The 14,080-nt window shown below is 53.7% G+C and overlaps 1 protein-coding gene across 1 annotated transcript; it reads right to left on the bottom strand.

Moving 5' to 3' along the window:
- Positions 1-368: 368 nt before the first annotated feature.
- TSHZ1 (teashirt zinc finger homeobox 1) lies at positions 369-13,786 on the bottom strand. Its single transcript, XM_034642170.1, is given in 4 exon segments — positions 369-2,455; positions 2,457-2,695; positions 2,697-4,873; positions 13,750-13,786. Coding segments are annotated over 4 exon segments (3,195 nt in total). The 5' UTR covers positions 13,772-13,786; the 3' UTR covers positions 369-1,698.
- Positions 13,787-14,080: the final 294 nt, after the last annotated feature.

Genomic DNA, 14,080 nt, shown 5'->3' with positions numbered 1-14,080 from the left:
GGGTCTTTGCCTTTAGAGCAAGACCTACCCTTCCACCCCCTCATTGAGGGCCTGGATTCCCACTGCGGATAACCGGAAACAGTTTCAAGCAGCCCACGAGATCCTCTAAATGAAGCCCCTCGGCCCGTGTCTATGCAGAAGAACCATCGCTCAGTGGCTCAACTCAGTCATCCGTGGCACCCAGCGGAGTTAACAATTTTAATTATCATTTTAAAAAATGCAATACTTATCATGTGAATGAAGCACGTCAGCCACAAATCATGAAACGAGGATCCCGAATAGAATTTTTGTTGGTTGATTGCATGAGCAATACCTCTCACTGCCGAAATAACTTCTCAGAGGCAATTTAATGACGACATGACAATCTATGTAAATCAAGAACTGCTTGTGGGTTTATTTTACATTTGAGAAAACAGTGGATTTAATTGTGTGAACCAAAATGTACTGTACAATATTAATGATAGAACATCAAAATGTATAATTAATAGTGCAATGCTTGCTTTGTTTCCATTTATTTATTTTTGTCTGATATACATGCATCTGGAAAGATGCAGGTGCCAGTAAAATTTCTCTATTTAAATCAAGCTGCAGGAACTAAATTTTATTCAAAAATTGTGGTTTTACATTATATACACAGAAATTTAATATAAAATGACAATATAAAAAGTTAAAAGAGAAAGCATACAGCCAGAAGGTACAAAGAAAGTTGAATAGATTAAAATGGTACGATATGTAACATATAGGGGTTTTTAAGCTGATGCTCGCAATTTACAAGGAAAGGACTCCAACGTTTGCCCCATGTTTTTTTCATTTACCGATGCAGCACGCTATAGAAAGGTCAGCTTATACCAAAGCTTACATTTGTAAATAACTATAAACCGCAGTATTTTACAGGAAAAAAGAAATAGCATTTTTACACATTTTTAAATAATAGCTTGCATACTTTTTTTGCCGAAAGTGGCATTTTTTTTTTCAGCATCCAGAGGGTTTGGGCATAGTGGCAACTGGGGTGTTTGGTGGCGGTGGCGGTGGTGGGTTTTTTTGTTTTGTTTTTTTTTTTGTTTCAATGTGTAAAGCTGTGGCTTCCTAACCCCACGAGTCCTAGACAACTTTCTATCTTCCAACAGCTGCATGCATGTTTCCTTCACAAACCAGTTCTGCATATAAAAGCTCATTTTTTAATTATTAAATAAGTTTTGTGTCTGACACAGCTTTTGATCTGAATGAAATGCCTTTAAGCCTTTTTTCTTTTTTTTTTTTTTGAGTGAAAGGCACAGAAATGCAATTGCAGTCCTCAAAGGGTTAAATTTGACACTACTAGGTTCTATGACCTTTATTGTCATGGCAACTTTGTAATTTTAGGATGTCTTTTTATCATTGTTATTTGTGTCTTTCTTTTCTGCTAAATAAATGTCTCTGAGTAGTGTGCCCCACTATTTCCTACAAAAGATAGCTTAACATCAAGAACAGATGTTGAAAATAAAGGTCAGACTTTGACTCACGGAAAAAGAAAAATAACATGCACAATTGGACAAAGAGCATATAAATATAACTACAAAATATGTGTAAGAAAAACCAAGGTCCAGACAGCCAGCTCGGCAACAAAGGGAAGGCTGATTTCGGAGGCTCAGCCAGGCCTAGTGCAGTACAAAGACAACGTTTAGTGCAATGTGCCGCGGTCCCTCTCATACCTGGACGCTATTGTTTCTCCAGCTCCGTCACATAGATCAGGTGGTCCTCCGGGGACTTGCCGTGGGTCTTGCTAAGGTGCAGTTTGACTGCGTGCTTGCTCGCAAAAGTCCGGTTGCAAAGCTTGCATTGGAATGTGGAGCCCAAATCGTCCTCGGCAGCCCCTACCGGGCCCAAAGCTTTGTTTGCCAGGACTTTTGAAACATTCTGCTGTTCTTGAATCTGATTTAGTGGCAGCTTGGAGAGATCCTTCAAGCTGAAGCCTAAGTGTGTCTCTAGATGATTTATGTACGTAGAAGCAGTTCTGAACTGAGAGGCACAATCGTTGCAAAAGAAGACAGGATGCCCCGTGTCCAAATTCTTCAGGAACTTCGTACCCCCTGTCCTCCTCAGCTGATACTTCACGTTGGCCAGCCAGTGGCTGATGGTGGTCATGGACAGCCCGGTGAACTTGGAGATGTGCACGCGCTCCTGCGGGCCCAGGTCCGACATGATGTACTTACCTTCCGGCGTCTCCCGCAGGCTCGAGGCGAACTGGGCCTGCAGGATGAGCAGGTGCTGGGGGTTCCAGTTGGACTGCCGCCCCTTCCTCTTGTGCACGGGCGACAGCTCGTCCAGCGCCTCCTCGAAGCTGCTGCCGTCGGCGTCGGACTTCTCCGACACGGTGGAGGGCGTGGAGGACTTGGGGGTGAGCCTGCCCGTGAGGTTCTTCACCATGTCGGAGATGTCCATGAGGGCGCTCTCCCGCAGCGGCGACGACACGGAGAGCCGCGCTGGAGACCAGGGGCTTGCTTTTGGACTTGGTCAGGTCGATGGGCTGGTCGCTGTTGTCGTAGTAGTAGCGGTCGATGGCATCCGCCTGCTTGATGGGGGTGGCGGGGTAGACGGGCTTGTCCAGCATGCTGTTGCTGATTTTGTACAGCATGGCCAGCGGGTCCAGTGACGGGCTCACGGGCTTGGACACTTTGCCCAGGTGGGTGTTCATGATGGACTGCAGCGCGCTCAGGCGGGTTGATGAAGGAGGGCTCCGGCGAGTGGTCCGTGATGATCCCCAGGTTATTGCAGCCATTGGTGACCTTGGCTTTCAGAGGCTCAGTGCCGTTTGGGGTGTGCGCATCCAGCACACCCTCCTTCTTGGCCTTGCCCACCTCCGCCTCGGGGCCCTTCTTCTGCTGCGCCTTGCTGCCACCATCCTCCGCGCGAGGGAAGTCTTTGTTCTCTTTGGCCACGGGGGACACGGCCTTGGCCGGAGAGCCCTTCTCCCTCTCGGCGGGCCGCTCCTCCTTCTTCACGCTGACCTTGCCGGTGACCTTCTCCACGAGCTCCTCCATGGCCGACACGTTGCTCTTGTGCGGCGGCGGCGTGAGGCTCCCCGGGGAGTGCAGCAGCGCGCTGTGCTCCGAGGCCAGCGGCTTCACGCCCCCGGCATAGGACGGCTGCATCTGCACGCTCTGCACGGCCGGCAGCTGCTTCACCGTGCCGGGCAGCTGGTAAGCCGCGTGGATGCTGGGGTAGCCGCCCCACGAGGGCGCGCCGTTCTGAGCTTTGCTGATGGCCGTGGAGACCGTGTTCTCCAGGGACTTCAGAATGTCCACCCCGCCCTTGGGGCTGTCGTCCAGGTCCTCCTCGCGGAGGTACTGATACAGGGCGGTGGGCTCGAACTTCTCGGGGGCGTCCTCACTCTCCTCCTTGACCTTCTTCTCCGGCTCGCCGGCCGCCGGCACCTTGTCCTTCTCGGGCTCCTTCTTGTCCTCAGAGGGCGTGGAGCCCGCGGGGGAGTCGGGCTGCTTTTTGATGTGGGAGGCGGGCAGCCGGGTGTGTGTGGTGGGGGGCAGAGGTATGGACTGGATCTTCTCTTCCACCACAGGGTCCAGCACCAGCTGCTTCCCTTTCTTGGAGGCCGAGGTGGTCACCTTGAGGAAGTGGCCAGTGACCATCATGTGGGCAGTGAGCTGCTGCAGCGTGTCGTGCGAGCTGCCGCACTCCATGCACTTGAGGATCTGCGCCTTGCGGGCCTCGAACTGCCAGGTGTAGCTGGCACCGTTCTGGTAGCCGTAGCGGTTGTTGGGCGTCACGTAGGGGTTGGCGGTCTTCTGGTCCTTGGCCGACTCGCTGAGCACGGTGTCGGCAGCGAGCCCCGCCGGCTCGGGGGAACATGGGGATGCCAGGTCTTGCAGGGCGCGCTTCTTGGTGGAAGGGACCAGTTTGGTGATGGCTGGCACTGGTTCCTTCAGAGGCACTTTCTGGTAATGCTTTGTCTTGATCATGTGGACACTCAGGTCCTGCAGGGACTCGAAGGAGTGGCCGCAGTACATGCACTTGAGCACCTTCTGCGCGTCCTCCTTGCCTTCCATCTCCATCAGCGAGCGCTTCCTGGGCTTGGACCACCGCTTGGTCTTCTCGGAGTCCTTGTCCCTGTTGTCGTCGCGGTAGTGCCCCGTCTCGTTCATGTGCACCGTCAGCTCCACCAGCGTGTCGTACGCGGCGCTGCAGTCCTTGCAGCGGAACTTGCTGGCGCCCGTGAACACCGAGCCGTACAGTTTGTTGTTCTGCCTGTAGAGCTGCACGGTGCTGAAGAGGCTGGGCTCGGGCAGCAGCCCGTACGACGACGTCTGCTGCAGCGTCTTGGCCAGGGCGGCCTGGTGCCAGTCGTAGCCCGAGCCGCCACTGCTGCTGGTGCCGGTGCCGGAGCCGGAGCTGGGGGTGCTGGCTGTGGTGCCCGTGGTGCCCGCCGTGCTGGCGGGGGGCGTGGGGGCAGGGGTAGAGCTATCCTTCTGGCCCGCATCGTTGTTGCTGGTGGTCGAACCGGACTTCTTCAAATCCAGAGCTAAGCTGGACCAGCAGGACTCGGAGAACAAGTTTGCATACACAGCCTTGATTTGTGCCAAGCTGTCCTGGGGGTAGGAGACGCTGTCCGGGCCCTGCAGATCCTCTTTCTCTTCTCTGGAGCCAGAGCTTTTGAAATGCACTAGCTGGTCGCTATTCTCACTGAAGGGCGACCCATAGCCAGCGTCCTGGTTCGTCGCGGTGCTGACGGGGGAGTTCTGGTAGCTCTGAGCTTCCTTGATCTCGGCGTCCTCATTGCACACGTAGTCGCTGTCTGGGATGTCCAGAGACAGCCCATCCTCCTCCACGGTCTCTTCATCTATTTCTGCTGCCTTCAGTTCTTCCTCCGGAACATAAGCTAGGAGAGAAAAATGAAACACAGTAAGGAGAAATAAATCATCTTCAAGGACGCGGCCTCCCCAGCAGTTAGGTGATCTTTAAAAAGATGTTTCTCAACCAAGCGCCTGGGCTGCAGGGCTCCCCCCACCCTGTGTGGAACAAGCCAGTCTTTGGCTCCTGTGGAAATAAGGTTCCCACCAGGACAGTAGCCCCCCTCCTCCCGAGCCAACAAAGTCAGCCAAGGAGCCTCCACTAAAGGGCCAGTATCTGCCCCCTTCTTAAAAACATCAGTTTGGCCGCCACAGCGGGGCCCGAGGGGGAGCCCAGCCACCTCCTCCCGGGGGCTCTTCCTTCCCTAAGTGACATGCAAGCCCGTCATGCCTCCCCATCAGGCGGACCTGTCAACTTTCAGGGCAAGATGTTCCACAGACAGTATCACATAGTTTCCATAAATAAAGAGCTCCCCAACAGCAAGAGATAAAAATACTCTGGTACTCACTAAAAAGGACAAAATAGAGCCCCTCCAGCCCCCTGCCTGGACAGAGCAGACATCACCGGCACAGGGACACCAGGCAGTCGTACAAAGCAGCATTCTTTACAAGAGCCAAAGGGTGGACACAACCCAAATGTCTGCTGACAAATGAACGGACGAACAAAATACACGTATCTACATGGCGGAATAGTACTCAGCCTCTAAGAGTAAGGAAACGGACCCGCTACAGCACAGATGAACCCGGAGGGCACTGCGGTCAGTGGGAGGAGCGACAAAAAAGGGTAAATCCGGTCGGATTGCACTTGCATGAAGTACTGTGATAAGGAGTCACTTCGCAGGGACAGAGAGCCGACTGTGGTTTGCAGGGGCTGAAGGAGGGCGATGGGGACGCGGTGTTTCATGGGGACAGAGTTTCAGCCCAGGAAGATAAAAAGTTCTGCCGACGGATGGTGGGGGTGCTTGCACAACAGTGTGAATGTCCTTAATGCCACTGAACTGTCCACTTGAAAGTGGTTAAAATGTTAACTTTTATGTGATGAATATTTTACCACAATAACTTTTTTTAAGTTTTACCAGAGCCGGTAGTATTCTCTACGACAGCCCACCTCGGGCTACACAGCACAGCGACCTCTGGGGTTGAAGGCATCACCTCCCAGAGGAACTACAGGACACGGACAGCTGTCACATGAATGAGAGGTTTGGAGGGCACACAAATCATTACATGAAACCCGATTTTTTACTGCAGGGCATTTTAGATCGTCTAATATATGACAGACCTCGTTAATCCCCAAGGGGAGCTAACTGCACGCACCACCTCCTCACTTACTTGAGCAACAGAATTTTATTTATCTTTAATTTTTGTTTTTGAGGCAACAACTAGCTGAACCAGTGTTCCATGCACTCCTTGGGAAATCTGGGGTTAAGATATTTTCCAGGAAGCCCCTAGAAAAAAGCACTGATATGATGCGAGAGGGGTGTCTCATTAAATGTGATCACTCATTATCACATTATCAGAGCCCGATCCTAAGGGAACACGGCAAAGAGCACGTGTCTTCAGGAGTGTCTGGGAGGAGAGACGGAGAACATCCCAGCTGCCCAAGGGGTGGACGCCGGGGGCAGGAGGAAGGGACAGGGGAGTATCAGCACCTGCAAACCGAGGGCGTGGGGTTGGGGCGGCGGCAAGTCCCCGTGGGCACGAGCACACACACTCCCCCGAGGATGCACGCGCAAGCACACACGTGCACACACACACGCACGCGCAGAATCCCGCCGACTCGGTCACTCGGTCAGCCTCTCTCTGCTGGACCCTTCAGCATCCCTGCGCGCACTGTGGGCCCATTCCCACCCCGGGGCGCTGCCATCGAGCTGTCGGAACACGAGCGTGCACGTGATTCCCAGCAGAATCCCACACAGAAGAGCCGTCCACGAACAAGCCACGAGGGCAGCAGGTGTAACCGCAGGCATCCGGGTTGTGCTCCAGACTCTGCTACGGCCCTCCTGTACAATGTAAAGCTCATAAAATTTAAAAAAATAACATGACCGCCAAGTTGAATGTCATCTTCATTTTGTCTATAATTATCTAAGGTTTCGGACGGTCCGGGGTTCTGAAAGTCTGAAGCTCAGGCCCCGGCCGAGGGCCCCACCTCAGAAGCCCCAGGCAGCCTCGCCACCTCTTCTGACGGGGCAGCTAAGGCTCCGAAGCCGTCTGGGCAGGGCCGAGTCCGTGTGAAGATGCAGGCGCCAAGTCCCACGGGCGCCGGCCAACGGAGCCGTCCCGAAGCAGCTGCCGTGGCACGCCGTCAGGCAGCTCCACAAACAGGTCCACGGGAGGAGGCTGCCTGCTAGACGTGGTCTATCCACTTCTGGGAAAGCAATGTTCATGCCCTAGCAAGTAATTAAAACGAATTTCAAGGGAAGGTTTTTTGTTGTTGTTTTAAAGAGAGAGAGAGAACACAAGCAGGGCGGGTGGCAGGAAGAGGGAGGTGGAGAAGCAGGCTCCCCGCAGAGCAGGGAGCCCAACGCGGGACTCGATCCCAGGACCCCGGGATCATGACCTGAGCCGAAGGCAGACACTTCACCGACTGAGCCCCCAGGCGTCCAAGAAAAGGTTTTACCTGAACCAGTTTGGCCCAGCCTGGGAGGCCCATCACTGTGGGTCTGTACCCGGCATCACCTGTCAGCTGGTCTGTCTCCCTCACAGGATGGGAGAAGGGCGGCTGCCCACTGTCTCCACCCCAGTGGGCCCCCGTCGTGTGTGCAGAATAAAGAAAGGACTTCTGTCTCGGCTCTGGACATGCAGAAATGGAAATCCCCTGTAACACCACGAGGGTCTGTCCAGCACCCCCGGCCCTCACCCTCCAAGGTGGCTTCTCTGGGTCTGGAAGGGCACAGACACGACTAAGCTGGCATCTGCCTGCTCCCTCGGGCACTTGCTCCCCCGGCCCCAGCGGAGCGGGGTGTCATCAGACCACACGCCATCCCAGGCCGACTTGCTCCTGAGGCAGTCCAGTCTACACCCAGAAGTTCCTGGCGTGAGCGGAAATAGTTTTGCTGCCCACGCCACAGCCCAGTGCAACCATTACTAGTGTGTCGGGTGGACCCCCACAGAGCAACCCGGCCTCTTCCACAGGGAAACCCTCCTGAGAGGTATGGGTTTTCATTGAGCCTCCCCCCACCCGGATACCCACGTCCACGGTGTTCCAGGAGGTGGGGTGTGGACAGCAGGGATCCCTGACGTGCCTGCCCTGCTGGACTCATGGAAGGGAGCCCTGGCACGCTCTAAGGTGCAGCCTGGGATCCTACCTGCTTTCCTGACCCGGGCTCAGCAGGCACCCCTCCCAAGAGCCCCTGTGGGGAAGCAGCATCAAGGTCCCTCCTGCCCCAGCCACGCTCCTAGGGACGGACAGCACGTGTTGACCCTCCTGCCCCGGGGCCAGCACACCAGCTGCCTCCGGCCACCCCATCCCGTGGCTCTTGCCTATCCCACAGGAGTCTTCCAGTGCAAGCCTATGACCACCAAACCCGTGTCCCCCGCCTCCAGGCCCCGTCAGGGGACAGCATGTGAAGCCTGGCTGGGCTTGGTGACGCCTTCCCTTCCCGCATGTCTTCAGAGCAGCCACGTGTGTGGCATGTAGAAGGAGCTCCAACTGGTATGACGTGAATTTGTCCTGATGTCAGAGTTCCCGACACTCCCAAGCCAATTATGTGCAAACAGAATGTTCCTCCTGTCCCCTCCCCAAATAACAGCACACTTCCTCCTGAATTAGGCATCCCCTAAATCAGTGATTATGAACCACCCCAAGCAAGTTACCCATTCCAAGCAGCGGTTGTCCCTGTTCCCCAGCCCTGCATCCAGCACTGCCCCTGCCCCCATTATGCAGACCCCCCAGCAGGCGCTGCAGAGCCTTCCAGCCAGGCCTCGCCCTCTTGTCCTGCAGCCTTCTTCCTTGGGGCCGGCTCTGGGACCCCACTCTCACAATCCCAGAGTTAAAATCTCCATGAAACCCATGCCCTGCATGGGGGTACGAATCCCCAGGCGGACCCCGCCCCCTGCCACGCATCCAGCCTTAGGTGCAACCTGGTCCCGGGCAGGACACCCTCACCTTGTGAACAACACTTATCCCCGAGGAGCCTTGGATGTCACCTCCGTCGGGATGTCTCTCTTAATCCCTGCCAGAATCCACCACGCCTGGAGGATTGAGAGATGTTCACTTGCCCGTCCTCTCCGTCAGACTGTGAACTTTCACTCCGTTCACACTGCTGAGGCCATGCCACCGGCCACTCGGGGGCCGTGTTCGTTTTATCACCTCCTTCCACCCCCCGAGCCTCTGAGGCAGCATCACGGAGATGCCTGTTTGCAGATGAGGAAGCCGAGTCTCGGAGAAGCTGAGCAGCATCCCCCAGGCCGCCCAGGGAAGAAACAACCACGCGGTGTCCACGTGTGGGTTCCCCGACTCCCAGGCAGCTCCTTCCATCCAGCCACCTCGGGATGAGGCTGCTTTCCTCCGCCCGTCACGTCTCCATGCCAGGGAGCACATCCAGAAAATGCCGTGGACGTCGGCCACCCAAGCCTCTCGGCAGGGAGCATGCAGAACACCTCTCCTGCGCCAGCCGTGCTGAGACAGCCCCAACCAAAGCAGCACGAGGACAGAGTCTCAAATGCGGACACTCTTAGGCCCGATAACTTTGCTTCTGGACGTACGGCCAGGAACACGGTACGAAATACAGACAGAGCTTTACACACGATGTCCTTTATAGTATCCTTCTAGACAAAACGTGCCACGCTCTAAATCGTCAGCAAGAAAAGACCATCAAGTGATTTGTAGTTGATTCCAAGGACGGACTATTATTCAGACGTTAAAAAGTATCTTTAATGACATGGGCAAAGTTATTAAGTGAAAAAAGCAAAAGACAAAAACAAGGGGAAAATTCTTTTAAAAGAATAGTGGGTTTTTTCTAGGTAATGAATATCTATGAGTTCTGCTGAGTGACGTGGCTCTTGATAAATATCTCTATCTTCAAAATCGTCTTCAGTGTTTTCAGCTCAACAAACAAGGATTAGCCACCAGACTGTTTCTGGAATAAAAGAGCTGGCAGCAGACCTTCGGCAAGCACCTAGCAGCCACTAGTCGGACCCTGGGAACAGGGGGCCCCAGAAGGGCAGGGCTCAGCCTGGGGGCGGAAATGTGCAAAGGGCTTGGTTAATTGTTATTTTTCAAAACATGTTAAAAAGTAAAGGGCAAGGGTGGGAACAGCGAGAGGTGCAGATGCATCTGGGTTTTGGTAAGAGGGGTTGAGCTTGCCAGGAGGGTCTCCTGCTCCTGGAATGCACCGCCCCCCCCACTGTGTTCCCTGTCCCGCCTTCCCCTGGAGAGGGCTGCGGAGTCCCAGGGACGGGCGCAGGGGCAGGGCGTCTTCAGCGGCCCTCAGCCCACCAGCTCAACGGTCTTCGTGCTGCATCGCTTCAGCTTTCCAGAACATTCCTGTTCTAGAACGTTAAGGTTTACGCTTTCACCATCTACTCCTCCAGCGTATCAGTCCTGATAAGGTGAAATTCCCTGGCTCTTTTGCTCTTCTGCCATGTTGTTTTAGCCTGTTGACCTACGCTTTGAATGAGTTCACTTTTCAGTGCTAACATAACAAGGGGCCGGAGGAAGCGTGGACCCAGAGGGGCGGGGGGGGCAACCGCCCTGAGCCCGCACCCTGACACCCTTCTGCCCCCAGAGTTGTTTTCCCGCTCCCTCCTAGGATGAGACGGGCAGGGTGAAATTAGCTGCTGAAGACAGTGCATCCACATAACCCAGTAATCTGCATTCCAGTGGCCCATTCCACTGGCCCGCCAGCCGAAACGCAGGTCAGGGCACCCATGGTCACGTGGGATGGCCACAGCACATAACGGATGCAAGGGATTCGACCTCCACACAAAGGAAGGCATGAGGGAGCCCACGGAATGTTCCAGATTGATTCTGCAAGCCATCAGGCCAGCCTCCCTTACCCCTCTGCCCTCCATTCTGAGAAACTTCAAGGGCTGGCTTGGCTCCAGGGCCCCAGGCCTAGTGATGACAATAAACACAGTAGAAGTTCCAGAGCAGCACCGCCTGCGTGCTCACCAGTGGCCACCACCCACCCAGCACGTGACCCCTAATCTTCCAGTCCTCTCCACCTAACCCCTGGGCAGCTGATGGACAGACCTTCCTGAGGCTCCCCCAGGGTCAGGGCTGGGCTCCGACCCTCTCTGCCTTGCCTACAGACCTGGCCCTTTTTAAAAGCAATGCTCGAGCCCCCCAGGCCACCCCCAATGGCTCCTGCCTTCCAAATCTGGGCTCAGGCCAAGGGCACTCACATCCCAGGGTCAGAGCCCTCAGAAGGCTCTAAAACCTACTGAGTTTCAATATAAGAGTTTGGGCCTGGGAAGGATGAGAAGGCTGGATCTTGCAGGACAGGGCTGTCCTAAACAAGGAAATTCTCACACCATACCCACCCCACGGTGCCTGAAAAGACCAACCGGACACCGGGCTTCAGCAGGAGGCAGGGAAGGAGGCTTTTGGTTTTGCCACGTCTGGATCTGGAGGAAGGGGTTGACTGACTTCTCAAGACAAGTCCCCCTGAGCCACATCTGTCTCACATGGCAGGTGCACATAGAGGGTGCAAGGGGTGATTGAAGGAAGGGGTGACCTGGGCAGCCTGGACCTGGAGGCCAGGGTAGGTGGGGGAGGGTGACATTGCACCTACTTATCTCTAGAGGGTCCAGGTTAATGGGGCCACTGTTGTGGTCCCCTCTTAAAGGACAGACACTCATCATTTTTGTGACATGAGGACAGACATAGGGAAAGACAGATAGATGAGACACCTAGGCAGGAGCCCCAGACCAGTCACTGATGAACAGTGTGGCCCCCACACACTCACCCACTTGTGAGGACCTCAGTTTCCCCAAACCGCATTCATGACAACTACTGGTGTCTTTTGGGCGGGCGGGGGGGGGCATCTAGGAAGTGCTCACGGAGATGGTGGCACGTCGTCACCAAGCCCAAGTCCACGTTTGCCGGCCCCTCTGCATCCTTCTCACACCCTGCAGGTGCAAAATGAACTGGGACACGCGTATTCAGGGGCCGTCCCCCTACACGGTCAGAGGCACCCCCGCTTAGCCTCGCACCCACCTCACATGCTGTGGCTAACCTCTGAACAGTCGGGACAAAGTAAGGCACGTCTGTCCCGATGAGAGCCGACCCATCACTGGCCTTGAGCACCAGGCAGATGGTGCCCTTAACAACCAGACTCAAACTCGGACCAGGGGGTCATTTGGGAAGTTTGTTCTTTAATGTCTGCACCATCCGGGCCCCTCTGTCTGCAGTTTCCCTGATGACTACATCTTCCACCAGGGAACAGAGCAAGGAAGGGGGGCAACAAGTCACAAGGAGAAGCGGGGTTCCTGTTAGCAGCTCTCCCTGAGGCCCGATGCGGGAGGCGGTGGAAACAAATGACAAGAATCGGGCTGGCAAACTTTGTTTATCCAAGCTCTTTTCCTCATTAGCACACATAATTGAGAGTTGGCTGTGAATGAGGAAAATGGATATTTAAAAGTGACAAAGATCACACACAGGTCTCGTCCCTGCTTGCTTACTGGCTTGCAGTAAATACCAAACTTTGCTATCGTATTGCCACCTGGTGAAACTATACAATCGTACCAGATTACATGTTTATGTACATCAAACTAGGTTTTAGACCGGCAAGTGTGGTATCCGTGAACAGATGGCCATTATATCAAAATACACTTACTCCAAGGGGCCAATTCACAGAAGGGTCTTACACACACCTAAGTGATAAATGTACAGCTGCAATTCATTGTGGAATATTGCAAAACACACTTTCTTCCAAATTTATAATTGATCACTTGTAAAGTTACTTCACCTCTGTTACCAAGAGAGCAGGTGGTTTTGATAAAAGTTAGAATATATTGGGAAATAAAAAATGCAGAGAAAGCAGATATAGGTACAGAGCTCATTCCTTCCTACTCTGAAAAGGACATTAAAATACAAGCAGGATATATGTTAATTTACGAACATAAGTTCTGATTTTTTGCAGGAAGGTTGACACTCTGCCAGCAAAGCTGAAAGGCCACTTCTGCTCACATGTGATAGGAGCAAAAAATTTTCTATCGCTTTGGCAGATTTTAATTGCCTGGTACCAATCACTAAAGTACTGGTCTGCTACACCATCTGATTTACACTGGAGTCATTTCTTAATTTAAAACCCGATAGAAGCCATTTTTAAGAACGGCAGAGTCTGTAAAAACAATGGCCTGTAATTTTTACCCATCTCGAATTTTAATTAGGAATGCACAGGTACTTCCTTAGCTGTAATTTCTTCTTTTCCTTGCTACCCCAGAATTCAGTGTCGAGTTCAAGGAGAAAGAAGAGACGCCCTCTCAAGGCTCCTCCCAATGAGCACACCAGCAATGAGCCTTGCGCCCGTTACGTTCACGCGGCCGAGCCAGCGGAACAGCACGAATTACAGCTTAAGCCTGATGACAAGACCACAAACTTCCACTGGTTTTCAGTGATATCAGGAAGAAAGAGAGGAAAAATGTGTAAGAACCCTGCAATATTAAAAGAGAACTTAAAATGGAGAAGACCAAGAAGTCAACAATTCTCGGTACGTCACTACCGCCGGACGGCATGGCAGTAAACTGCACATGTTCTCTTGTTGCATGAATTAAAAAGTCTGCCATCGCCAACAGGTGCATGCCCAATGCCACGCATGGGGACATCACGTGTTTTCGGTGCCTGCCTCCACACTGGGGAAGGACGGACACCGCTCTCTGGCAGTCTGACAAGTCTGGGACTACAAACCCCACATCAGCAAACCAGGACCAAAACACCGGGCTCCAACCTGGTATTACTGACCGACACCAGGAAGGACTTTCATCAGATAGGGTCAGGTTCAGCCTGGCAGATGACATTTGGCAATCAGGAGGGGAGACTTGCGCACGAACTCTCTCTTCAAATGGCCGAAATTACGAGAAATTAACTCGGCTCGAGCACCTCCCTGTGCTCCCACAAGAGCCGTCACGGAGAACCAGTAGCGAGCCTCTGCCCGTCCCGGAGACACGGTGCGCCCCTGCAGTTCCTCAACCACGTTTCCTGTTAGAGTGAACTTCCCTAAATAGGGGTGTTGGGACACACAAGTGAGTGAGGATGGAGAGAAGGGGTTTTAGAGCCTCTGCAACCCACCCAG

Source organism: Ailuropoda melanoleuca, chromosome 14, assembly GCF_002007445.2.
Source record: "Ailuropoda melanoleuca isolate Jingjing chromosome 14, ASM200744v2, whole genome shotgun sequence".
Lineage (NCBI taxonomy): Eukaryota > Metazoa > Chordata > Mammalia > Carnivora > Ursidae > Ailuropoda > Ailuropoda melanoleuca.
The sequence above is the reverse complement of the archived record's forward strand: the minus strand, read 5'-3'. Positions and strand labels throughout refer to the sequence as shown.